We start from the raw sequence: 26952 nt of genomic DNA, 5'->3' as shown, positions 1-26952 counted from the left end.
ATGAGACATAAATGAGATGGCTAGAAGAAGTCACTGTCCTTTAGCTAAAGGGATAGGAAAAGGTTACATCTGAGACCTGTTTTTTTTGTATTTGAGTCTGGTGACAAGGTAGACTGTGTCTAGACCTAGTGGTAGCATCTCTAGGAGAATGAGGCTTAAAACCTGATATTTACACATGAAGAGGACTGAGAAGGCCTCTGAAGCCTATTTATCTTTTTAAAAAAATTAATATTTTATTAATTTATTCATATTACATCTCAATTGTTAGCCTATCCCTTGTACCCTCCCATTCCTCCCTCCCTCCTGCTTCCCCCTACTCCCCTCCCCTATGTCTGTGACTGAGGGGGACCTCCTCCCCCTATATACGCTCATAGGGTATCAAGTCTCTTCTTGGTAGCCTGCTATTCTTCCTCTGAGTGCCACCAGGTCTCCCCCTCCAGGGGACGTGGTCAAATATGGGGCACCAGAGTTTGTATGAAAGTTAGACCTCACTCTCCACTCAATGGTGGAGAATGTCCTGTCCATCGGCTAGGTCTTGGTAGGGGTTCGAAGTTTACTGCCTATATTTTCCTTGGCTGGTGCCATAGTTTGAGCAGGACCCCAGGACCCAGATCCACCTGTCATAATGTTCTTCTTGTAGGTTTCCAGGACCCTCTGGATCCTTCTATTTCCCCATTCTCCCATGCCTATTTATCTTTTAACATGAGGTCTGTGAACAAGGCAAACCTATTTGACTTTTAAAAATAAGAGATCTAGTAGTTAGTAGTAGTTTTAACTAGCTAAAGAATTAACTAATAAACTAACACCTTGAGGTAAGGAGCTAATTGCCTGCTCTCTAGGTGTCAGGCTACCATTAGCATAGCTGTCAGTGTGATCAGAGACCTGAGAAGGATAAATTGTAATCTAAATTAATCTATGTGTCAATCAAAATGATGGAAATTAGTCTATAGCCCACTACCTAGACAGTTGTCCCAAGTTCCTGGGGCCCCCATGTCAACACGGGTAGAAGCAGTCTGGCCATCATGCACAGAAGATGAGAGGCTGTTTCTGTGAAGCAAGAACATGGAAGAGCCTGAACTCACCTTGTTTCAGCAATGTGAGACAATAATCCTTTGGGTGTCTAATTTGTCCACAGTTCAGGCTTGGCTCCAGTAGTGGGCAAAGCATTAGGGAAGTCTGCCTAGTGGTTAGCATACCACTATCCAGGATTGACATCATTTGTCATGCCTATATCGTCTCTAAGATCTTGGGGAGTTACTCTCTGTCATAAGTTTAAACATTAAATGCCATATTCAGCAGGTCTACGACAGGTTTGAGGGTTAGCATGTCTGGGTTAAGCAATCTTCGTCTTTAGTTACCTGCTCTAAACTACACCTTGCAAACATAAAATAGAATGTTATGATCTATAATTATGCCATGTTCTGCAGATAAAGTTGGAGGACCACGTCTATCTCAAGTAGATCTAAATAGACAAACTTTGCTTGTTTCTAGTTACTTTCTGCTTAACACAGAAAACATGTCTTGTAGTGAATCACATTGGTTCTTAGTATGAAAGACTAGGACTTTAGGTTTCATCCCTGTTGGCTTGAAGCCTTAAAAAGCATAAACACAGTCCATAAAAAGGCAGGGAACATTTTTTTTTTACCTTTTTATGGTGTATCTCTATAGAGAATAACAGTTTCCCACATAGTTTATAAAAAGTCTATAGCTATATTATAGATTAGAAACATTAGCAATGTATTTGAGGCAGTGATTTTTTAACCTTTTGAGAGTGAAGATAGAGCATAATAACCAAGTTCTAACATTGTAAACATTTGAATGGCTCTAGAATTAACATATAAAAGTATCTTTGGAATCATGTCACATGGTTTATGATTATCTGACCTTGAGCTTTCAACTACTAACCTTGAGTTATGAGTTTTAATAATATCCTGTTTTTGACCCTGAACCTTAAAAATATGTCTACGTCTGAACAATAAACCATTTCCAGAGCTGAAATTCAATAGAACAATATAAGAGAACTTTAACATTGTATTTTAATTTATTACACCAAATATATAGGTCAGAAAGCCTGGAGGTGAACCCCGAGCACAGGCAGCTGGTGACAGGTGAAAGAAACAACATTCATTCATGTATCTAAGAACTAGCAAAGACATAAGTAGTTAGGCATACACTTTAAATTGGAACAGACCTTTATAACCTTGAAAGTTCACCATCATATAAAGAACATTTTGAACCAGGGTTGAATCACATATACGCTATGTTGTAAAAACATAACTTTGAATTTTTATAAAAATCCATACCAAATCCAGGGCACCAGAGTTCATGTCAGAGGCAGTCTCCGCTTTCCACACAACCATGGAGAATGAGATGTCCATTGGCTAGATCTGAACAGGGGGTCTAGGTTTACTGCATGCATTGTCCTTGGTTGGTGAAACAATTTGAGCAGCCCCCCCATCCAGATCTGCCTGCCTTCATGGTATCTTTGTGGGGCTCCTGACCCCTCTGGGTACTTCAATACCACCATTCTTCCATATCACTCTCAGCACTCTTCCCAGAATCCAGCATCTGTCCCAATCCCCTGCTGGGTGGAGTCTCTCAGAGGACATCTATGTTTGGCTAATATCCACTTATAAGTGAGTATATGCTATGTGTGTCTTTCAGGATCTGGGTTAGCTCCCTCAGGATGGGGAGACCCAGCAGGCACACAGAGGAAGAAGAAGCAGGCTATCTGGATGAGTCCTGATAGGCTGTGGTCATACCGTGGGGGAGGAGGTCCCCTTCTGTCACAGGTCTATGGGAATGGAGTAGGGTAGAAGAGGGAGGGAGGGTGGGAACCGGAAGATACATTTGAGGGGATTATGATCAGGATGTAATCTGAATAAATTATAATAACTTAAAATTTAAAAAATCCATAGCAATTTAAAATAAGATTTGTTGCTTGCTGAGTCTAAAATGATATAAAATAATAAATAGTTCATTAGGACTAAGAGGTTTCATAATTGGTGCTTTATACCACGGTCATCTTAAGATGGTAGAGTCACATGGCAGGTTGTAAGCTTACGTACACATACGTATGAAGGAGCGATAAACACATTTTTTGTTTATCTCTCAAGTGGGGGGGATGAGAAAAAGACTTGTGAGAGAGCAGGTGATGTTTATTCCCTTAAAAGTCCTGTGGGGGAGATTGGTTATTAAACAGCTGAAAAATATCCTTGAACAAATGCTGAGATGAGGTATAAATGTGAGTCAAAAACAAGAGGCAGGGTCTTTTGGAGACTTGGAATAGTTTTGTCTGTTCATTGCTTCACTTCGAGACACTCTTAGAGAGAACTGCTCGAGGGAAGGTTTCAGGCTCTGGGCTCTCACTACGGTTCCAGGTTCTGCTTGCTCTGGGTTCCAGCAGAAGAAATCCTGCTGAGTACACCAGGAGAATTGTTCCTCAGAACTGATATCCTTATGGTTTCATTACTGTGTTCTTTAATCTTACTTTCCTATTGTTTAGGTTAGTCGGGTTATAAGCGTGGTATTCTCAGTTAGTAAGTTCATAATAAAAATTGAGCCTATATATGTCCTAAACAAGAGTTGAATTTAGATTTTTGTTTTTTTGTTTTTGTTTTTTGAGACAGAGTTTCTCTGTGTAGCCTTAGCTGTTCTGGACTCACTTTGTAGACCAGGCTGTCCTCGAACTCACAATGATCCGCCCGCCTCTGCCTCCCAATTGCTCTTTGGAGCATAGAGCAGAGTTTAGATATTTGGGAATCATTTGTCTGTGGTTGTGAGAATTTGGAAATTTGGTGTGCCAGTTTTTGGCCTTTAAATTGGGCCAGATTTTTTTTGTAATAAAATCTGTGTACGTTGAGGGGGGGGGGGGGGCAGGGAAGAGCGTGTGCTTTCAGTCCAGCTGCAGAGGGTGGAGGCACCAGCAGTGAGCAGGTCCTTGTGGAGAGAGAGGCTGAGAGTCAGAGCCATGTGGAGGAATTGGACTCTAAGTAGAATTTAGAACCAAATTAACAGAGCGATTGTCTGCACATACCTCAGGGGCAGCCTTGAGAAAGCTGCTTGCTTCAGAGTGGCCATTAACGGGAGCAGGGGTGTGTTGCAGTCTGTTCCCATGTGGGTCTGAGCTCTGATTCGCTGCATACTTAAGTCACACAGCATAAGAAAGTGACCAGGTGGGGGTGAAAAAGGGTTTGGAGGAAGAAAAAGGAAATGGAGAAAGGAGAGTTTTTCAAGTTCCCTGATTGCTTGGGAAGTGTTATTGAGGCCAGATTTGATCAATTTAGAAGCTACGTGTAGGGGTCTGAGGTTCTTCAAAAAGCATCCCTATAGGGAGCTTGGAAGTACAGATGAGGATACCGTTGAATGGGTAAGGAGAGAAGTAAGTCACAGACCTGGGCACAAGGTGTCCGAAGAGCACAGGTGTGCTAGAACAGGTTGGTATAGGCTGTCCCAGGGGGCTGAAGTCAGGGACTAAAGTCAATTTCGTCCGAGCATACATAATTCACCTAGTACTAGGATTTTCGATGATGGAGAAAGAGAAATTGTTCAGGCAGAAAAGGGAAGTCTCACCCAGGGAAAGAAAGAGTCTGGATGAAAATTAATGAAAAGGGCCGGCTATAGCATCTTACAAAGACGAGGAAGGGGAAGCAGGCCAATCAATGGGTCTGTGTTGGATGTAGGAAAGTAGTTATTGGTGGACCTGAAAGCGAATCTGTTGCCAGCAGGTATGGCGGTAAAAGGGATCCAGGTGTGCCAAGGCAACCGGAGAGCCCACCTAGTTTCATGGCTCATGTTATGAGCATGAACATGGTTCATGTTATGATTATTATGCCAGCACAAACCATATCTGGTATAAAGGAATTTTATTGTGGGAAAGGAGGAGAGGGAGAAAGAGGGCAGGGAGGGAGAGAAAGGGAGGGGTGCCAATGACAGAGAGAAAGAGAAAGAGACTGAGAGAAACTGAGAGAGCTGGGGAGGCTGGCAGGGTCCTTTTATCTGGCACATAGGCATGGTGTGCACCTGGTGGTGGCAGCAGATGCTGATAAAAAAGGTTGCCAAGACCCTAGAGGAAGACTAATGGATTCGCTTCTGCACTAACAGGATCAATGAACATAAGAGAACCTATCAACTGATGGATAAGTATACTTCGCACGTGATGGCTTTATTTAATGAAAATTGTAAAATGGCCATGAAAATATGCCAGCCTAAACAGAAATTTAAGTGTGATACCTCCCTTTGCTGAAGCCTGAAAAATTCACAGGAAGCATAAAGCACTTTTGTCTTTTAAAGGTAAACACTTCTTAACCCTTACTAAAAGTAGATCAGTATTTTGAGGATTTGAGCATAAATAAAGCACTAAACAAACAACCTTATAAACAGCATCTTGGTTATGGTCAATTTTACCTTGGTAATTTTATAATACACATATACACAAAATTTGATATTAAGATACCTATTTCTTCCCATTATTTATTAACAATGAATGAACACTGAGTAACAACTTTGTTGTCACAATGGTAAAAACAATCCATCTCAACACTGAGAAAAATATATGTTTATTTCATAGGGAGCAAACTCAGACACCACTCAAAAATATATACAAGCCAGTACTTTAATTTTTTTACGGGTTAAATTTATATCTTAAGCTTCCCTATAAAATTTGACCAACCTCAATGCAATATATTATCTTCTTGGAAAAACCTAATAAGATAGTTCCTTTGTCTATCGCATAAGTCATAGAAAGGCTTGCCCAGATCCTAAATATTACTATTTAGGTGTTTGCACCTCTTGTGCTTATGAAAAGGAAACATAGATTTGACATATTGTCTTAATTATGGTTTCTAGTGCTGTAATAAAGCACCATGACCATAAGTAACTTGAGGAAGAAGGGATTTATTTGGCTTACACTTCCATATCACAGTTCTTTACTAAGGGAAGTTAGGACAGGAACACAAGCAGGACAGGAACATGGAGGCAGGAGCTGATGCAGAGCCCGTGGACGGGTGCTGCTTACTGGCTTGCTCCTCATGGCTTGTTCAGCCTGCTTTCTTATAGAACCAAGGACCACATGCCCAGAGTTGGCACCCTTGTGGAATGGCTTCATCCACACCAAACATAAAAGCATGCACCACCGCTGCCTGGCTGTGATCTTTTAAAGTTTGTCTTATAACCTGTGTTAGTCAGGGTTTTATAGAGGAACAGAACCAATAAAATAGATGAATATAGATAACATATGCCTTTATACATTGATATAATTTATTAACTCAGCTTATATTGAAATAGTAACAATAGCAGAAGTTGCTGGATGCTTGAGGCTGGGTGGCTCTGCAATCTGAGTCATCCTACCAAGGCTGCCTCACACTGGAGAGGTTGACAATGTAGTAGTTGCTAGGTCCAGAAGCACTTTCAACATGGTGGCAGAGATCTGGAGGGTTTCTGGGGAGCCACATGTCCTTAGCCAACAGAGGAAGCCTGCAAACTTCTGACCACAATGAAGGAAATGGCTACAGTAGCAACAGGGTAAGTCAACTTGCAGCAAAAGGGAGACCAAAAGACAATAATCTTCCATTATACCCTTTTTGTCTGGGTTACTGGTCTTCTCACTGCATTTAAGGCAATCAGGACAATTCAACAGCTTCCTACTCAGGTGATTCTAATTTGTGGCCAGTTGCCATGAAAACCAACCAGCACACAGTTGTGATAACAATCTCATCATTAAGCCCGGAGTAGTGGTGCATGCCTTTAATCCGAGCCTAGTCTACATAGTAAATTCTAAGACAACCAGAGCTAAATAGTGAGACCCTATCTCAATAAAACAAAACAAAAAACAGGTCATTGTTATATAAAATTTTCTTGAGGAGATGAGAACAAATGTCTACTCACCCAAAGCAGAGAACCAACAACACAGCAAAGTAGTGATTCCACCAAAGTCCAGCTTGGCAACCAATGAGGTTGCTGTTGTTTCTTCCATACCATGGGTGTAGACCTACTCACAGTAGCATAGGTGATTCCCCAAACAGCTGTATCACTGAAACATTTCACCCCTAAAACATATGATGCTTTGTTTAGGTGCCACAGCTGTTTAGGTGCCCTCGGTTACTTTCCACACTATAGCCTCCTAGAACCACACAAAGCTTGGCCAGAATGACATATGGCTGGCAGGGAGGTATACGAAGGAGCCTGGAATCTCACTTGAATGTATACTGATCTTCTCCAACCCCTTCTATGGGGACCATCAGCAGGCTGGATCTCAGAGATCTCTTGCAAGTATCAACAACTGCTCTGATGTATATGATAACATAATTAGAGAAAGTGTTCTAAAATAGTAATACTCTACACATATTGAGTAGAATAGTATCATGTAAATACAAGTAAATTCTATTCATATTTATCATTAGTATATCTGAGTCTTCTGGAAAAGGTACCTATAGCCATAATCTAATAATATTTTGGGTTTTTTTTTTTTTTTCGCAACGGTCTGAACTCTTGAATTCTTGATCCCCTTACTTCCACCATGAGCGCTGAGATTGCAGGCTTGTGCCTCTACTCCATTACTTAAGAATCTTATTTTTATTCTACAACACAAGCAGCAACACTAAATAAGTGCAGTACTATGTAAATGTAAACAGGTATTTGGCAGTCAAGGATGGACAAGGCACCACAGTATATGTATTAAGGCCATAGAACAACCTGAAAGAGTTTGTTTTCTCCTTCCATCATGAGGGTTCTGTGAGTCACATTCAGGTTGCATCAGGCTTGATAACAAGCGTACTTAATTTACACATTTAGGCACCTCTCTGGCCCCAGAGTCACTTTGTAGTAGAAGTTGATAAGACATAAATTAGGACTCCTGTCCCAGCGGCCGTCAGCCTCAGTCGCAGCCCGGCCTCGCTCTTCAACTTGGCAAAAATGTCCAAGCCTACAGAGACTGAGCGATGCATCGAGTCCCTGATTGCTGTTTTCCAAAAGTACAGCGGGAAGGATGGAAACAGTTGTCACCTCTCCAAGACTGAGTTCCTCACCTTCATGAACACAGAGCTGGCCGCCTTCACGAAGAATCAGAGGGACCCTGGAGTCCTGGACCGCATGATGAAGAAGCTGGACCTCAACAGTGACGGGCAGCTAGATTTCCAAGAGTTTCTCAACCTTATTGGGGGCTTGGCGATAGCCTGCCACGAGTCCTTCCTCCAGGCTTCCCAGAAGCGGTTCTAACCGGTCTCGTTCGCATTCTGGCTGCCGAGGCATCAGCTCCTCCACCATCCGTACCTGCACTGAGCCCACCACACCCATCACCACACGCAGCCCACGCCTGGTAGCAGAAATAAAGCAATGCCTTTAAAAAAAAAAAAAAGACATAAATTAGATACTTTCTGAGGCCCAAATAGTGTGTGTGTGTGTGTGTGTGTGTGTGTGTGTGTGTGTGTGTGGTGTGTGTGTGTGTGTGTGTGTGTGTGTGTGTGTGTGTGTGTGTGTGCATGAACCTTGGCACACACATGGAGATCAGAAGACAAGGCTTTCTCTTTCCACTATGTAGGTCCCAGGGACTGAACTCAGGTTACAAGGCTTGATGGCAAGTGTCTTTCCTTCTAAGCCATCTCTACAGGCCCCAAATTTTTTCAAAGAAAATGCAAATGACCTCCACTTCCTAAATGTGGAAATAAAGATTAACTAAAATCTATGCCGGCTTTTGGGGGATAAAAACCATCAGTGACCACACCCAGCTGTAGACCCCACATGCTTTAATATTGAATTCCCTGGGAAGATATATCTACTGATGCAATAGTGGCATAAATGCTCTGAGAGTAACCAGCTGCTTCTGATTGCATCTGAGGTCTGTCCCATGGGAAAGAATATATGCCTGAAGAGGGCCTGAAAATAAAAAAGAGTGGAAAAAGGGAAATGACAGACATGATGATAGGGAAGGGGCAGACATGACAGCAGGAGGGGAACTAGTTAGGAAAAAGAGTCAGCAGGAGTGGAAAGCGGATGAGGGAGGAGTACAAACATAACCACAATGCACTGTATGCAAGTGGCATACAGCCAGAAACTTTTTAAATCCTAAAAAAATAAAAAATAAAAATAATTTAAAATCTCTTAGACATATAGTAGAACAAAAATCTGTGCAATCTTCATAAAATGTGACCCAAGTATTTATCTCAAATGAGTTTTGACTGGAAAATAGAAGCATAGGGGCTGGAGAGAAGGGCTCAGCAGCTAAGGGCACTGACTGGTCTTGCAGAGGACCTGGTGCTGGATTCCCAGCACCAGCATGATGGCTTACAACCATCTGTTATTCCAGTTCCAGGAGATGCCACACTCTCTCCTGCCCTACACAGGCACTGTGTGCATGTAGTGCACATACATGCAGGCGAAACATCCATACACACAAAATCAAAATAAATTCATCTTTTAAAAAAATTAAAGCTCCATCCAATTATAAAAGGAAGGAAAAAAAGCCAACTCTCTGTCAAACAAAATCTGAGCTTTGTTTTCATATAGCTAGACATTCAGCAAGTGAATTAATGGAGGCTCTGAAATGGCAGACATTTTACATGTACTTTTACAAATTGGAGCCCAGAGCACCAAGGAAACTAATGTTGGCCTGAGGAAATTCAACTTTCTAAATTATAAATCTGAACAAGTAGATTACTCTTCCCAAATAAGACCATGTCAAAATCCCTAGAGCCAATGTTCCCTGAAACTCTTCATTTAGCCAGGAGATTGGGATAGATGCTGAGACTTCCTATTTGGACTCCAGGTGAGAGAGGTATGGGAGAATAGGGAAATGAAAGGACCCAGAGGGTCCTGGAGCCCTACAAGAAGACCGTCAAGGCTGGTGGATCTGGACCCAGCGGTGCCTGCACAAACTACAGTACCAACCAAAGACAATGCATGGAGTAAACCTAGACCCCCTATTCAGATCTAGCCAATGGACAACACATTCTCCACGGTTGTGGGGAGAGCGGGGACTGACTCTGACATGAACTCTGGTGGCCCCTATTTGACCACTTCCCCTTGGTGGGGAGGCCTGGTAGCACTCAGAGGAAGGGTAAGCAGGCTATCAGGATGAGACCTGATAGGCTGTGATCATATGGTGGGGGAGGAGGTCCTCTTCTGTTACAGGCCTAGGGGAGGGGAATAGGGTTAGAGAGGGAAGGAGGAGGGAATGAGAAGATAGATACAAGTGAGGGAATAACAATGAAGATGTGTCTGAGTAAATTATTTAAATAAAAAATCCCCAGAGGCCCTGTCCATTTACCATCAGCATGTATTCCTGGGCAATTGACACCCAAGGATCAGAGAAGCAGGCATGTTGCCCTGCAGTTCAGAGTTCTCCAGTGTCTGTGATTGACTAGCCATAGCTTTACTTCCTCACTGGCTTGGCCAAAGTTGTTACAGCAGCAATTTGATTCATAAACCTGTAATATCTAAAAAGACATTCAGAAGCAAGTTGGTGAAGATAATTTTATTTATTTAGTGTTTAGCTAAACCAGAGAAAGAAATTCTCCCAGTTTCTCTCTGTGTCTTCTTTGTCAATGTTACAATTTTATAGAAAAGAAAAAATAAAGGCTGATATACATATATGCTACTTGTCAGAACTGTCAAAGTCTCCCCCTGGGAACCAAGGTGATGGCTGGCACCAAGGCCTCAGCTTTTCCTTTTGCTAGTGTGAAGTTCCTGGAGAACATTAATTCTTTAGAGTTCATTGTTTCAGTAGTATTGACAGCTGAAGGGAGGGACACATAGGACTGTCTTTAAAGTTATTCCTACTCCTGCCAGTGTGGTTACAATTCTTTTCAGTAAATTCATTTTTTTGTTTGTTTTAATATAATTTTGGGGCTTTTGCAGACAACACCTGTTCCAGTCCCAAATCCATAGTGACTCATAACCTTCTATAACTCCAATCCCAGTAGATCCAATGCCCTCTTCTGGCCTCTGTAGGAACTGCATGCACATGGTGCACAGACACACATATAGGGCAAAACACCCATACACATAAAAATAAAAAAAGAAATGTATAAGTATGATTTTCATAGGTTATATGAAATTACTATCCCATAGTACAACACAGATACAAAACTTCCAAGGACTTTACTCCTATTCAACAATGTAAAGAGGGTTCTGGAAAAAATAAGTTTGAGAATTGCTGATGTAACACAATGGATGGGTGAATATTCATAACCAAAATTTTGAATATGTATCATTTTCTTACTCATTTTTAGTAACTTTGTAATTTTCATATGTAGCAACATCTGGGAAATACCAAGTATATGTAGATTTGGGTATAAATGCTGCTATTTCTTGGGGAAAATTTGAGCACTATGCATTATCTATATTCTCAAATGTAATGTGTGGTATATTGGTGTCCCAAATGTCTTCACAACTCTAACATTAAGCTGTTTGTTATTTTAGGCTACACACACACACCACCACCACCATCAGTTTTAAGTTTGTGAAGGAGTAAAAATTCAAATCTACTGACACCATGCAAGTCAGGAGTAGGACAAAGTTGGCAGTATTATGGATTATACTTAGGAACTGTCCCAGAAATGAAAGTGGTACTATAAGGGTTAGTTCATGTCCTACACTGTATTTTTCATTGCTTTGCTCCTTCCCTTTGGCTGAGCTCTTGAAAGTGTGGGCGAACAACTTCTATTCTTCTGCCTTTGGCCTCATTCACTTTTTCTTCCCCATCGGTCCTTGATTAAAATTTCTTTGTCCCTAGTTCTTGTTGGTGATACATATAAGCCACATCCTTTGTCCTCTTCAAAAAATAAGTGGTTATAGTTTCACCCAAATCTATTCTGATTTGAGGCACCACCAACTACTTGAAGGATGTAGGTAATTATTGTATCATCCAGTTTACTTTGCTTATTTTTCCTGTGCAGAAACAATTGCATTTTAGAGACTAGTAGGGAATTATCATAAACCTAATCTGATGGTTGTTCAGTTACACCTGCATTACCACTTGTAGTTTTGTTGCTTTAGCAATCAACACAACCCTGAGTGTCTAAAGATGCATGCTTCTTTATCTTCAGTAATTACCTAAAGGAATGCTTTGGTTTATCTGGAAAGGGCAACAGTACACCATTACTTGCTATTTTATAGCTGTATCAACTCTCCAGGCTTGTATCTTAAATGACCCTTTATAGGACACACTTCTTACACAAGCTTTCTACTGCTACAAAACAAACTATCCCAATTCAGCATCCTACAAAAACATGGTCAAATTCAGATATCAAAGCAAGATTAATTGTTTCTTTTGCCTAAAGTCTCATAAAATCAGTGTCAAGCTGTTTATTAAGCATGATGCTGACTAACTGTATATTTAGTATTCTGGTTATTTGGGATGTCAACTTAACTGGCATAAAGAACACTTAGGCTAGTCAAGCATTAACTGTTTATTCTCAGTGCTTCAGCAGATCAGTGAACCCACCCTTCCTTGCTGATAGAGAAATCCAGGTGGCTTGACATTTTATTTAGGTTTTGTTTTGAGACACAGTCTCATTATGCTGTCCTGGCTGCCTAGGACTAATTATGTAGACAAGGTCAGCCTCAAACTGACAGAGATCCATTTCCCTCTGTGTCCCAAATTTTGTTGATACTGTATTTGAATATTCAAGATGCTCCAGGTATGTCTATGGGGTTATTTCTGGGTGAGACTGTCCTGTTTGTCTGTGGACTGAGGGATTGAATAAAAAAGGGGGTAGAGATATAGTTCAGTATGAAAGGATGCTTCTTAGTAAGCTTGATGAGTGTTCATGCACATGTGCATGTGCTCACACACACATACATACAGAGAGAGAGAGAGAGAGAGAGAGAGAGAGAGAGAGAGAGAGGAGGGAGGGAGACAGAGACAGAGACTGAGACAGAGACAGAGACAGAGAGAATGTATTAAAAAGAAAAAAAACAGAAAGGTGAAGTATTTGTCTTCTTGTCCTCTGGAGTTAGGAAAACCTTCTTTTCCTGACCTTGGAAGTAGACATCATTTTCTGAGCATTGCAGTCTAGACTCACAGTATACTTTTTCCAGTCAGACTCTCAGATCCTTGACAGTGCCCTCAGAGATATCAGCTCCCATGATTCCAAATTGTCCAGACTTAGGATGAGTCACACTCCCTAGATTCTGTCATCTCCACCTGCTAGATAGCCTGTTGCGAGACTTTTCAGCTTCCATGATTGAGTGAGTCAATCCCTTTAGTTAGTGGTTCTCAACCTTCCTAGGTCTGTGACCGCTCAATGCAGTTCTGCCTGTGGTGATCCCAACCATAAAAGTATTGCTATTGCTACTTTGTAATTGTAATTGTGCTGCTGTTATGAATTGTAATGTAAATATTTTTGGAGCTAGAGAGGTTTGCCAGAGGGTTGCGAATCCCACAGGTTGTGAATCACCACCTTTTTTTTTTTTTAATTAATTTATTCTTGTTACATCTCAATGTTTATCCCATCCCTTGTATCCTCCCATTCCTCCCCCCCACCCCCATTTTCCCATTATTCCCCTCCCCTATGACTGTTCCTGAGGGGGATTACATCCCCCTGTATATTCTCATAGGGTATCAAGTCTCTTCTTGGCTACTTGCTGTCCTTCCTCTGAGTGCCACCAGGTCTCCCCCTCCAGGGTCATGGTCAAATGTGAGGCACCAGAGTACGTGAGAAAGTCGTATCACACTCTCCACTCAACTGTGGAGAATATTCTGACCATTGGCTAGATCTGGGAAGGGGTTTAAAGTTTACCTCCTGTATTGTCCTTGGCTGGTGCCTTAGTTTGAGCGGGACCCCTGGGCCCAAATCTGCCTATCATATTGTTCTACTTGTAGATTTCTAGGACCATCTGTATCCTTTTATTTTGCTATTCTCCCATGCATCTCTCATTTAGAGTCCCAATAGGATGCCTTCCCCTCTGTCCCAGTTTCCTGGTAAGTGAAGGCTTTCGTGGGACATGCCCCTTGGGCTAGTATGCAGATATAAGTGAGTATATACCATTTGATTCTTTCTGCTTCTGGGTTAACTCACTCATTATGATCATTTCTAGCTCAATCCATTTATCCACAAATTTCGGGAATTCCTTGTTTTTAATAGCTGAGTAGTATTCCATAGTGTATATGTACCACAGTTTCTTTATCCACTCTTCTACTGAGGGACACTTAGGCTGTTTCCATGTTCTGGCTATTATGAATAAGGCTGCTATGAACATGGTTGAGCAAATTTTCTTGTTGTGTGCTGGAGCATCTTCTGGGTATATTCCAAGGAGTGGGATAGCTGGGTCTTGAGGAAGCCCTATTCCCATTTTTCTGAGATAGCACCAGATAGATTTCCAAAGTGGCTGTACTAGTTTGCATTCCCACCAGCAATGAAGGAGTGTTCCTCTCTCCCCACATCCTCGCCAGCATGTGGTGTCACTTGAGTTTTTGATCTTAGCCATTCTGATAGATGTAAGATGGAATCTCAGAGTTGTTTTGATTTGCATTTCCCTGATGACTAAGGAGGTTGAGCATTTCTTTAAGTGTTTCTCAGCCATTTGATACTCCTCTGTTGAGAATTCTCTGTTTAGTTCCAAGCCCCATTTCTCAATTGGGTTATTCGGTTTGGTGGTGTTTAATTTCTTGAGTTCTTTATATATTTTGGATATTAGACCTTTGTCAGATGTAGGGTTATCACCACCTTTTATACATCTTTTTGCTCATATCTCTCTGTCTATCATTTGGTTCTATTTCTGAAGAAAATGACTAAAACATGCAGAGAAGCTGCTTTTGCCTTCACTTGGGTCATTAGACAGGTCTCATTTCTTAAGGCTTGTGGTGCTCATTTCTTTACCTTTTCACCTTAGGGTATGCTAAGTCCCTAGGGCCAACCCCACACCTCCTTGGGCACACCCCTTTCATTTCTAAGATGAAATGGTGCTTCCTGGTCACATAGCAACAGGTGGAGGTTATTTATGTATAGGCACACAGAAAATGACTTTTATTCACTAAGATTGATGTTGGCATAGTCACTGCCAAATGTTCAATATGCCAGAGCTGGAGCCAAACTGTGAACCCTACATATGGCACCATGTCCCAGAGTAGTTAGTCAGCTTTGGAGTGAGAGGTTGATTATTTACCTCTGTCAAAGGAAAGATGGCATTTTACATTTGAACTGACACTAATTATTTATATAAATTTTCTTTTTGTCATTTTTAAAGTGTGTGTGTGAGAGAGAGACAGAGAGAGGGAGAGGGAGACAGAAGGAGGGGGAGGAAAAGCAAGAGGGAGGGAGGGAGAGAAGGGAAGAGAGAGGGGGAGAGTAGGCTCAATTTTCTTAGCAAATATATTTTATTATAAACTTATTAACCGAGAGTACCTCACTTATAACCCGACTAACCTAAACAATAGGAAAAGGAGATTAAAGAATACAGTGACAAAACCATAAGGATATCAGTTCCAAGGAACAATTCTCCTGGCATAATCAGCAGGATTTCTTCTTCTAGAACCTGGAGCAACCAGAACCTGGAACCTCAGCCAGAGCCAGGAGCCCCAAAGCCTTCCCTTAAGCGGTTCTCTCTAGGAGCATCTTGAAGTGGAGTGATGAACAGCCAAAACTATCCCAAGTCTCCTAAGACCCCCAACCCCCCTGTTTTTGACTCACACTTATACCTACTCTCAGAATTTGTTCAAAGATGTTTTTCAGCTGGTTAACAACCAATCTCCCCCACATGGGTGTTCGACTTCTAAGGGGATAAACATCACCTGCTCTCTCACAAGTCTTTTTCTCAAACCCCACTTGTGATCTAAACAAAAAACATGTTTATCTCTCCTGAGAGAGAGAGAGAGAGAGAGAGAGAGAGAGAGAGAGAGAGAGAGATACATGTGGGTGCTCATGGGGGCCATAGGAAGGGAAGGAGTAGGGTTCTGTGGAGTTGCATTCAGATGGTTGTGAGCTGCCTGACATGGGTGTTGGGAACTGAACTGAACTAAGGTCCTTGGGGAGAGCAGCAAGTGCTCTTAACCACCAAGTCATCTCTCCAGCTTCTGGATATGAATATTCCTATCCACTGTATTGTGAGAAAAATATTTGTGGTCTTAGAAAGGTTATGTCGGCCATCAAGATAGTCTTCATTGCACCACTTCTAAACATGGAACTCATGGGAAATGAATCACAGTGATGGACTCATGCAGACAGCTGTCATAATCTTGTTGCCATAATCCTGACCTGGCCACCTCAGTGTAGCCATGGAATTATGTTCTGACACTTCAGTTTTAGTTTTTCCTTTGGGGCCTGCTTGGAAGAATCTGGAAGGTGAATGTTCCCTTCTCATATGCAGTAGAGATAATGGTTTCTTTAATAATCTAGTCCAGCCGGGCATGGTGGCACACGCATTTAATCCCAGCACTTGGGAGGCCAAGGCAGGCGGATCGCTGTGAGTTCGAGGCCGGCCTGATCTACAAAGTGAGTCCAGGACAGGCAGGGCTACACAGAGAAAGTCTGTCTCAAAAAAAAACAAAAAACAAAAAACAAAAAAAAATCTAGTTCATGTCCTCAGCAAACAATGTGGGGTTTCTCTCAGTGTTAATCCTGTCAGTTGTTGAATTTGTTTGTTTGAGACAGGTTCTCATTATGTAGCCTAGGGTTGCATGCTACTTACTCATATACAGAATGGCCTCAAACTCAAGACAGTTCTCTTCCTCATTACTCCAAATTCTGGGATTACAGACATGTGACATCATGCCTGGCTTCAATGTTTTGGTTGTCAATTTTACTTAATTTTGCCTTGTAGAACAATAATAGGCTGTCACTTCACTAAGCATCTTTACCAAGGAAGTTAAAAAGACTTCAATGGACTCATCTGTGGTGGGGTATGTCTGTAATTCCAGCATGTTGTAGGACTGACACAGGAGAATTACTAATTTGAGACCAGCCTGAATGATGTAAACATTTCAAGGCCAAGGTAAGCTACATAGTGTAGAGCTAGCTCAACACCAACACCAACAATAAAAACAAGGCTGCACTGAATAGGAAATTGCAGACATCATCAAAATATTTGGATGATCTAATTAATCTACCTTAATCATAGGCACAAATTTGTTACTGTAAATTTCAGAGTGATGAAAACAGTTTTTTTTTTAATGAAACAGGATGCTGCTTTCAAAGAGCTGAGGAGGATTGTGTGGAAGAAGTGAGGCTCTTCTTAGCACTCATATGCTTTGTGATTAGAGATGATGGACATTTATAGCAGCCAGATTCACACTGGACATGCAGTGTCTCAGCCCAGATGTTCAGTAAAGAGGGTTGGGGGACAGCCCATTAAGCCAAGTACCATGACCTATTGAGGGGCTATCTCTGAGCAATAGGAATAGGAAAATATTGAGAAAGAAGATGCTTCTAAGTGCCAGAGATTACACTAGTGACCTATTGTAGAACACAGAGCTGTCATAGTATTTACCTTATGAGACAATAACAGTACAGAGGAGAGAAAAACAACAAACTATCAAGAAGGTATGCTTTCAAGCAAAGGGCCAAAGCCCATTTTTACTAAGAGTAGTTTAAAACAATTTTTCTTAAATGTAATTATCTTAGCTAACAGATAGTTTTAGCATCCCACTATTACGTTCTTGAATACACAAATCTATTTGTTGCATCTTGCTGACCACAGTAATAACAGGGTTTTGCATCAAGCACTGCATTATTTGTTGTAGAAAGAGCAGTCAGACAACAACTCTTCACGTTTCTTCTCAAGGCACTGAATTAAGTGACGTCTTTTAAATCTGAAAATAAAAATATATGCCATTTTTAATGATTCATTTTTATGTGGATTGGTGTTTTACTTGCAGATATGTGTGAGGGTGTTGGATGCCCTGGAACTGGAATTACAGACTATTGTGAACTGCTATGTGGGTGCTGAGAATTGAACCATGTCCTGTAGAAGAACAACCAGTGCTCTTAACCTGTGATCCATGTCTCCAATCTACATGTCAGTTTTAAAAAATATTTCCTAAAAAAAACCTGTGCTGTGTGATCCAAAGCTGGGGGTCACCACAGTGAGTGCATCCCAGTACCAGGTGCTCTATGCAATATGAAGAGGGTCCACTAAGGATCAGAGCCCAGCTCAATATTACAGAGACAGTGGGGGGTTGAGTGGGCCTGTGTCAAATACAGGTGACATCAACTGAAACATCTGTGCTATCAACTTTAACTCTGAGCAAGGGCCAGGGACTGAGAAACTCAAGGAAGACGCTGCCTCACTCCCTCACCTAACCGCTGCAGTGACCTAACAGCTGGAAGGAGTGGGTGCAGTCCTTCTGTGCACCCACCTTGCCGCTTCCTTGATGGTGAAGTCGACATACTGTATCTTGACTTCTGGAGGTCCTCGAATTTCTTCAAGAATCTTGAAAAGCTTTCCATACTCTGGAGAGAATATAAGAATACTTCAGTATTTCTTAGAAATGAAATAGAACTAGATCTGGGTGAATCTGTAGTATGCTTCATGGTCAAGAATCTTAAATGGTAGGTATGTGTTCTAAGTGCCTATGCACAGATACTACCACAATTCTTGTGAGCAATCATCAAGTGATATTAGAGACGGAAGACAGGGTCTACTGAGATATTTTAGTCAAAGTAAAGAGTGACTGTGCTGAGCTATATAGAAAACTGTGGCTGGAGCAAAGGCTCTCTCTCCTGATGCAGGTTCAGATTATTCTAATCATACAGCTTATGATGCTTCAGAGAAGCCACTTCTTGCAGCAGGTGGGAACTAACACAGAGGCCTACAACTGGACAATATGTAGAGGGCTGGACTGTGGAGCTCTCAGTCTTAGTGGCATGTCTTCACCAAAGCCCTCCCCTTCAAGGCTCGAGGATCCATGCAGAAGAGGGACTAGAAAGATTGCAATGGCCAGAGGAGAGGGATAACTCCAAGGAGACAGAGTCTTCCAGACACAGCAGGAATAATATACATATGAACTCACACAAGAGATCTGCCAGACAACAGATTCAAGCCAGACAACATCCCTGTCTGGAGAGGAGTAAGTAGGCACAAAATTTCACCCTTAGTAGAGAGGCTATTTGTAATTAATTCCTTCTAGCAAACAGAAAATCAGTTTTCTCCAATGGGGTATGTCAGTCTGTCACTCACACTCCAGGACTAAGCCCCCCTGCCTAGTTGGCCAACACAAAATAGACCCTGGAATTTGCTTGTTTGTTTAGTTGGTTGGGTTTGGTAGGGCACGTGTACATGTGCGGGTGCCTGTGCGGGTGCCTATGTGTGTGAGTGTGTGTGTGTGTGTGTGTGTGTGTGTGTGTGTGTGTGTGTCCTGCCTGCCTGCCTGTCTTTCTTTCTGTGTCTGTGTTTCTGTGTATGTGCTCATGCTTGCCTTTTGTTTCAGTATTCCTGTCTTATTGTTCTGTTTTTCATTTTTGGGATTTCAGTTTGTTTGATTTTTGTTTAGAGGGTTTTTGAGAGAGAGAGAGAGAGAGAGAGAGAGAGAGAGAGAGAGAGAGAGAGAGAGAGAGAGAGAATATTTAGTTGAGTGGGTATGAAAGTATGAAAGAACTTGGAGAACAAAGAATATGATCAAAATATATTTTATGAAAAAATTTTAATAGAAAAATTAGAACTATTTTCCTTGTTTGTTAGTAGCCATTGTCCAGTACTTACTTCGTCCGTATCTTCTAACTTCCTTCATTAGCTGACTTTTTATATCAGTATTGAATTTCTCATGGCTTACTCGGTACCCAATGGACACACCTTCACCTGCAACCACTGCTGAAACATTGCAGGCACCTGCAGGAATTTCACTGCTAACAATTCCTCCTGTAAATGTGGCATCACCACCTTCAGGAAGTAGCCCCGCATTGGCAAGATTAGGAGATTTGTCAGATGGAAAATTCAATTTTGGAGCCCATTTTGGAGGGACTTTATTTGTGCTGGGACCACCTTCCATCATCTTATCCTGGTCCTCCAAGTTGACAGTAGCATCTGGAAAACAAAGAGAAAAGTTGAGCTGTGAAGTGGGTGAGCTCTGTCACCTGACATGAGTATTTTTGTGCTCCTCGGTGTCTAAAATTATTTCAGAGGCGGAGAGTACTTAAGAGAGAAATCCTCAACAACAACAAACTCACCTCAGGACCCAATGTACCTTCTGCATCCATGAACGCACACATAACCTAGTCAAACAGGGCAATGAAGAGACAAACATGTACAGATATGTGGTACACAAGTATCACATGATGTGAACATATAAGGTGTTTCTAGGAGCTGCAGAGGTGGCTCCGCAGTTAAGAGTCCATAATGATTCTGCAGAGGCCCCAAGTTCAGTTGCCAGCACCCATATTGAACAGCTAAGTGAGTAAGTTGGTCTGCCTGTAATCTCACTGGGAGGGAGTCAGAGGCAGATCCTGTAGCAAGCCTACAAGCTAGGCTGGCTGAATTAGCCAGTTCTGGGTTCAAGTGAGATACTATGGCAACATAGAAGGTGAAGAGTGATTGAGCAAGATACCAAGCATTCAGACAGTATGAGTCTTCTGGCCTCCAAGATTACCTGCTCACTCCCCAGCCCCACCCCTACATAACTAAAAAGAAAGAAAGAAAGAAAGAAAGAAACTTTTTAAAAAAATCTTTCTACTCTTTCACCCCAAATCCCAATCTGTGAATGAGTTCACTCTTCTTTCCCTTCCATGTGAATTCTTTTCCCTCCTAGTCTGATGCTCCTATGCCACTTACTCATGTGCTGTGCCAGGTACCAGTCAGGACATGGTGAGCAATGAAATAGACAGACAAGCTCTTCCCTTGTCCTAACAGAACTCAGAGTGTCATGGGGACATCAGGGAGGAAGTACACTCAGCTACCAGAGGTTCACAGCTGCTCTCATGTTCATGAAGCGAGCATGGATATGTAAAGGAGAAACAACAGGAGCCCATAGGACCATTGGGGTAGTGGCAGAACCTTTAAGAAGAGGCAGTCTGTGCAGACTCAGAGGAAGGAATTCAGGGCTATGAACCATAGGCCACAGGGACAGGCAGAGTGTGACAAGGAGAGCATTGTGACTTAGGAGAGTAACAAAAGGTAGAATGAGTCATACAGGCTCTTTTTAAAAAGATTTAATTATTTATTTTACATATGAGTGCCCTGCCTGCATGTACACCTGCCTGCCAGAAGAGGGCATCAGATCACATTATAGATGGTTGTGAGCCACCATGCGGTTGCTGGGAATTGAACTCAGGACCTCTGGAAGAACAGACAGTGCCTTTAACCTTTCAGCCATCTCTCTAGCCCCTATATAGGTTCTTGTACACCACACTCATGAGTCAGGTCATGTCCTTGGTGCTAAAGAACACAGACGATGGGCTTCTAGCACAGGCATGGACGGCATATGCTCATTTACCTGTCACTACATTCATCTGAGCTACAGAAACAGATATCATGATTAAGAAGTGGGAAACAAAAAGTAGGCTTACTGGCACATACACCCTTCATCCCAGCACTCAAGAGTCAGGCATATGTGGATCTTTGTGAGTTCGAGACTAGCCTGGTCTACATAGCAAGTTTCAGGCCAGGCATAGTGAGACACAATGAGACCCTGTATCAAAAAAAAAAAAAAAACAAAACCCAACCAAAACTCATCTTTGAGGGTGGAGAGATGGCTCAAAAGTTACACATGCTTGCTGCTCTTCCAGAGGATCTGAGTTCAGTTCCCAGCACCCACGTTGGGAAGTTGACAACTGCTTGTAACTCCAGTTCCAGAGGATCCAACCTTCTCTTCTGGTCTCCGACATGTGCCCTCCACAACCATGGGACACATACATAAATTAAAAAAAGAAGAATAGACAACAATGGGAAGGAGACAGATCAAAGAAGGCATTTTAGGTCCTTTGTGATGATCAATCTGGCCAGAGTAGACTATAATGCAGTACATAAATGGTCTGGTTCAGAAATCATTGCATTGTTAAGCAACTGAACAAAAGGGAGGAAAACAATGGTAAAGTTTCACCAATAAAATGCAGAAATACAAAGTAGATCATGGAAACCATGGTAAATGGCCATAAATGAGGAAGGACTGGGAGGGGAGGAGGAAGGGGCTGCTATAGTGATGTAAACTAAATAAATAAATAAAATGTGCTCATCTAGCTGGGTGGTGGAGGTGCACACCTTTACTCCCAGCACTTGGGTGGAAGAGGCAGGAAACTCCTGAGTTTGAAACCAGCCTGGCCTATAGAGTTCCAGGACAGCCATAGATATTCTGTCTTGACAAATGAAGCAACAACAAACAAAACACATGCTCAACAATGAATAATAATGGCATCTCAGACCACTGATGCTGTCCACAACAGTTTCCGGTACAAAGGACACAAGAGAGCATATGAAGCACAGCATGAAGGAGAGGTAAGGACAGAAAGCAGACACACAACCAGGGCCTGAGCACAAGCCAGGGGATCCAGCACCTCCACCCTGTTAGAACTTATCCCATCCTCGTGCAGGAAGCTGCTTTAGCCCTTCCACTCTTTATGCAGGTGTAGCATCATTCTTGTCTTTTCACATATGTTCCCTTCCACTTGCAAGCCAGTACCTGCCTAGCCACAGGGGACCCAGTTACCTTCTTGCTTTACAATGGCTAAGGCTTCAAGATGGAGTTCTCCCTCTGTTTTTTCCATTGGCACGGTGGTCATAATACACCTCGTTTGTGGTAATGTAGCATCCAAGGCTTATCCAGTAGTGTCTTCTTCCTTTTCAGAACATAAAAAAAAAAGCTCTTTGGCTTCATTAGCCATAATCTTTATGTAGAAAACATTAACATCTTCATGCCTTTAATGACAAAATCTAAACATACAACATTGCAAAATGAAAAAGAGGGGATAAAAACCCAAAGCTTCTGTGTGGAGAGATGGTTAAGTGATTAAAAACACTAGCTGTCCTACCAGAAAACTTGGGGGTGATTCCAAGCATCTATATGGTGTGTCATAACTGTCTGTAACTCTAGTTCTAGAGGCTCTGATGCCCTTATCTGGCATCCACCAGCAACAGGTGTACAAATATATGTGCAATCAAAATACTCACACCCATACAAAATAATATAAAGCAAGATTTCTATGGTAGAACTGCAGTTTACAAGTTTCCTCTGTGTGGTTCCTCAATGAGAAGAGTCAGGAAAGCACAGAAACTGCAAAATGTGAAAAAGAAAGGGTATGTGGTTCCTCCAAAAGTTTACTTATGACCTCTTGATAAAGTGAAATTATTCAAATGTGTTCAGTGCCAAAGAAAATCAGAAGCTCGGTGTGATAAATGATATCCAAGCTCAAAGGAGTCACTAGAAATGGGAGGATAAAGGAAAGAAGTCAATTTATGAAGTGGGTGAAAAATTTGACAACAAGGTAGAGATTCTTCTGGGGATGGAGTGAGGGAGCTAAACATATATCTTGGGTTATGTTTAATAAATCAAACAAAACATTTAACAGAAAGCATCCAGACCAAGTATAACAAAGAATTCCAGGAATTAAACACAAAACAGAGAATATTATACTCAAATAGCAAAAATCAAATAAAAAACCATGGCAATTAAGACAACAGCGTTTAGGGAACACTGGGACATGAGCAAGAGACCAATCTTGTCTGGAGAGATGGTTCAGCTGTCTAGCACACTTGTTGCTCTTTCAGCACTCAAGTGGTGGCCCATAGCTATCCACAACTCCAGTGCCAGGGGATCCAATGCCTTCTTTTGACCTCTGTGCAGGCACATGCCTGATACACATAAGTACATGCAGGTAAAACATTAACATACATAATTAAATATATTAAAAAGGAGATCAATCCTATGAGCTTTTGGCTTAAAACAAAAAACAAAAAACAAACAAACAAAAAAAGGAGCTAAGTTCCACTCTAACCACACAGACTGTAGTCCACAAGAGTCCATCAGAAAATTCCCCAAATCTTGGGAAAGATGTGGCTATGTAAGGAAAGGAGATATTTGCAATCCCAACTAGATATGCTCAAAAAAGCACCACTCCATGTCGTCATTGTATGGCTCTAATGCAGAGGGAACAAAACAAAGAAAAATGTCCTAGAAGCTACATGACAGAAGCATCAAGTTAGGTACAGAAGATGTCTGTAAAGAAACCCTAGAGCCAGGAGACCAGGCACTGATAAATGTATGGCCTTGTGAGAGTTGGCTCTCTCCTTCCACCACATGGGTCTCAGGAACCAAACTCAGCTGTCAGGCTTGGAGGCAGGCATCCCTGCCTACTGACACATCTCTGTGGCCAGTATTTCAAGTTTTGAAAAGTAGTAGCTAACCAGGAACCACAGACCAGTGGAGCATCGGAGCTCTGAGACTAAGGAAATCTCAGGGAGACAGGGAGTAGAGTGGACATCAGACCCCCAAAACTCGACCTGCATCAGTCCCTGGAGAACTCTGGTGCCACAAGGGAACCCAGAAGGCTGTGGACACTTAGGCCTGACCCAGAGCACATTTTAAGACCCAGGACAATTCTGGGACTCACAGAGAGTAGGAGATACTGGCTGTGAGAGACCCAAACTACAGAGCTGGCCTCCTGCCATCCAGATCAATGAAGCATCAGAGCTTCCAGCCTAGGGAAATCATGCGAAATGGATGATTCTATCCCCAGACTACCTCCACCCAACTCCGGAAGCTACCTCCCAAAAACAGAGATGGCAAAATGACTAAAGTACAGTGTAAAATCATACACATAAAAAAACCCAAAACACTATGACGTCTCCAGATCCCAGCTACCCCAAAGAAAGCAACCCAGAGAACTCAAACACAACAGAAATACAAGAAAATGGCCTCAGATCATTAGTAATAAGGATGATAATGGAAGAAACAAAATTCGTAATCAAATGCAGGAAGACACAGCCAAACAGGTAGAAGACATAAAAAAGGCCTTTAGAGAGGCACTGGAAATTTTCAGGAAAATCCAAAAAACCAGAGGAAGGAAATCAATAAAACTGTTCAAGCTCTGAAGGCCTATAAAGAGGCAATAGAAGAAACTCAGGAATACACAAAAAATCAGATGAAAGAAATCAATAAAACAGTTCAAGATCTGAAGATGAAAATGCATTCAATGATAAACACACAGACAGAAAAAAATGGGAACGTGAGAGCTCAGAAAGGAAGGTGAGCAACAGACAGGCAAGCCTCTCTAACAGAAGCCAAGAGGTGGAGGAACAAATCTTAGGTCTAGAAGATACAATCGTAGATCTTGAAGCAACCATTAAAGAAAATGCCAAATCTGGAAAGCTCCTGACACAAAACATCCAAGAAATCAAGGACACCATGAAGAGAAGAAATCTGAGGATAATAGGCATTGAGGAAAGAGAAGATGCCAGACTCCAAGGCCCAAAAAATATTCTCAACAAAATCATAGAAGAAAACTTCCCCAATCTAAAGAAAGAGGTGCCTATAAACATAGAAGAGGCCTACAGAACACCAAATATAATAGACCAGAAAAGAAAAACTTCCCGTCACATAATAATCAAACACAAAACATACAGAACAAAAAAAATATTAAAAGCTACAAAGGAAAAGGGCCAAATAACATTTAATGGCAAACCTATCAGAATTACACCTGACTTCTCAGCAGAGACCATAAAAGCCAGAAGGACCTGGACAGAGGTCTTGCAAACCCTAATAGACCACAGATGCTAGGCCAGACTACTTTACCCAGCAAAACTATCCATAACCATTGATGGAGAAAACAAAATATTCCATGACAAAACCAAATTCAAACAGTACCTATCCACAAATCCAGATTTATAGAAGGTGCTAGAAGGATAACTCCACCCCAAAGGGACAAGCTACAACCAAAACTACACAGGAAATAGATAACTACATCATCGCAAAAACACAACCATACAAAAGCTCTACTGGAACCAACATCAAAATTAAGACTCTTAAGAGTCACTGGTCATTAATAGCTCTCAACACCAATGATCTCAATTCTCCAATAAAAAGACACAGACTAACTGAATGGATGCATAAACAAGATCCAACATTCTTCTGCATTCAAGAAACACAGATCACCCATAAAGATAGATATTACCTCAGAATAAAAGGCTGGAATAAAATATTCCAAGCAAATGGCCACAAGAAGTAAGCTGGTGTAGCCATTTTAATATCTAACAAAACAGACTTTCAACCAAAATTAATCAAAAGGTAAAGTCAAAGGTAAACTCAACCAAGATGACATCACAATTCTGAACATCTATGCTCCCAATACAAGGTCACAAACGTTTGTAAAAGATCTATTAAGGAGCTTAAACCACAGATCAATCACTACACAATAATAGTGGGAGACTTTAACATCCCACTCTCATTGATGGGTAGGTCATTGAACAGAAACTAAGCTGAGAAATAACATCATTAAGCAATGCCATGAACCAAATGGATCTAATAGATATCTACAGAACCTTTTACCCAAACAAAAAGGAATATACCTTCTCTGCACCTAATGGAACCTTTTCCAAAATTGATCACATAATAAGGAACAAAGCAAGCCTCAACAGATACAAGAGGATTGAAATACCTCGTATCCTATCAGATCACCATGGTCTTAGGCTGCACTTCAACAACAACAGAAATAACAAAAAGCCTATACATACATGGAAACTAAATAACTCTCTACTTAATGACACCTGGGTCAGGGAAAAAATAAAGAAAGAAAAAGAAGACTTCCTGAAATGTAATGAAAATGAAGGAAAAACATATCCAAATTTGTGGGATACATTGAAAGCAGTGCTAAGAAGAAAATTCATAGCACTAAGTGCCTTTAAAAAGAAATTGGAAACATTCGACATAAGCAACTTAATGACACAGTTGGAAGCCTAGGGAAAAAAAGAAGCAGAAACACCCAAGAGGAGTAGACATCTGGAAATAATCAAACTCAGGGCTGAAATTAATAAATTAGAAACAAAGAAAACAATCCAAAGAATCAACAAAACCAAGAGCTGTTTTTTTTTTTTTTGAGA

The 26952-nt window shown here is 41.5% G+C and overlaps 1 protein-coding gene across 1 annotated transcript; it reads left to right on the top strand.

Moving 5' to 3' along the window:
* The first annotated feature begins 7854 nt into the window (after window positions 1–7854).
* LOC127184844 (protein S100-A11) lies at window positions 7855–8315 on the top strand. Its single transcript, XM_051141256.1, has one exon. It carries the CDS (start codon window positions 7912–7914, stop codon window positions 8212–8214), a length of 303 nt encoding a protein of 100 aa, XP_050997213.1. The 5' UTR covers window positions 7855–7911; the 3' UTR covers window positions 8215–8315.
* Window positions 8316–26952: the final 18637 nt, after the last annotated feature.

The sequence above is a fragment of the Acomys russatus genome, chromosome X (assembly GCF_903995435.1).
Source record: "Acomys russatus chromosome X, mAcoRus1.1, whole genome shotgun sequence".
NCBI classification, from domain to species: domain Eukaryota; kingdom Metazoa; phylum Chordata; class Mammalia; order Rodentia; family Muridae; genus Acomys; species Acomys russatus.
Note: the sequence above shows the minus strand (reverse complement) of the source record. Positions and strands in the feature narration are given on the sequence as shown.

Coding starts and splice junctions, on each gene's coding strand:
- LOC127184844 (XM_051141256.1), top strand. CDS start 7,912: ATGTCCAAGCCTACAGAGACTGAGCGATGCATCGAGTCCCTGATTGCT.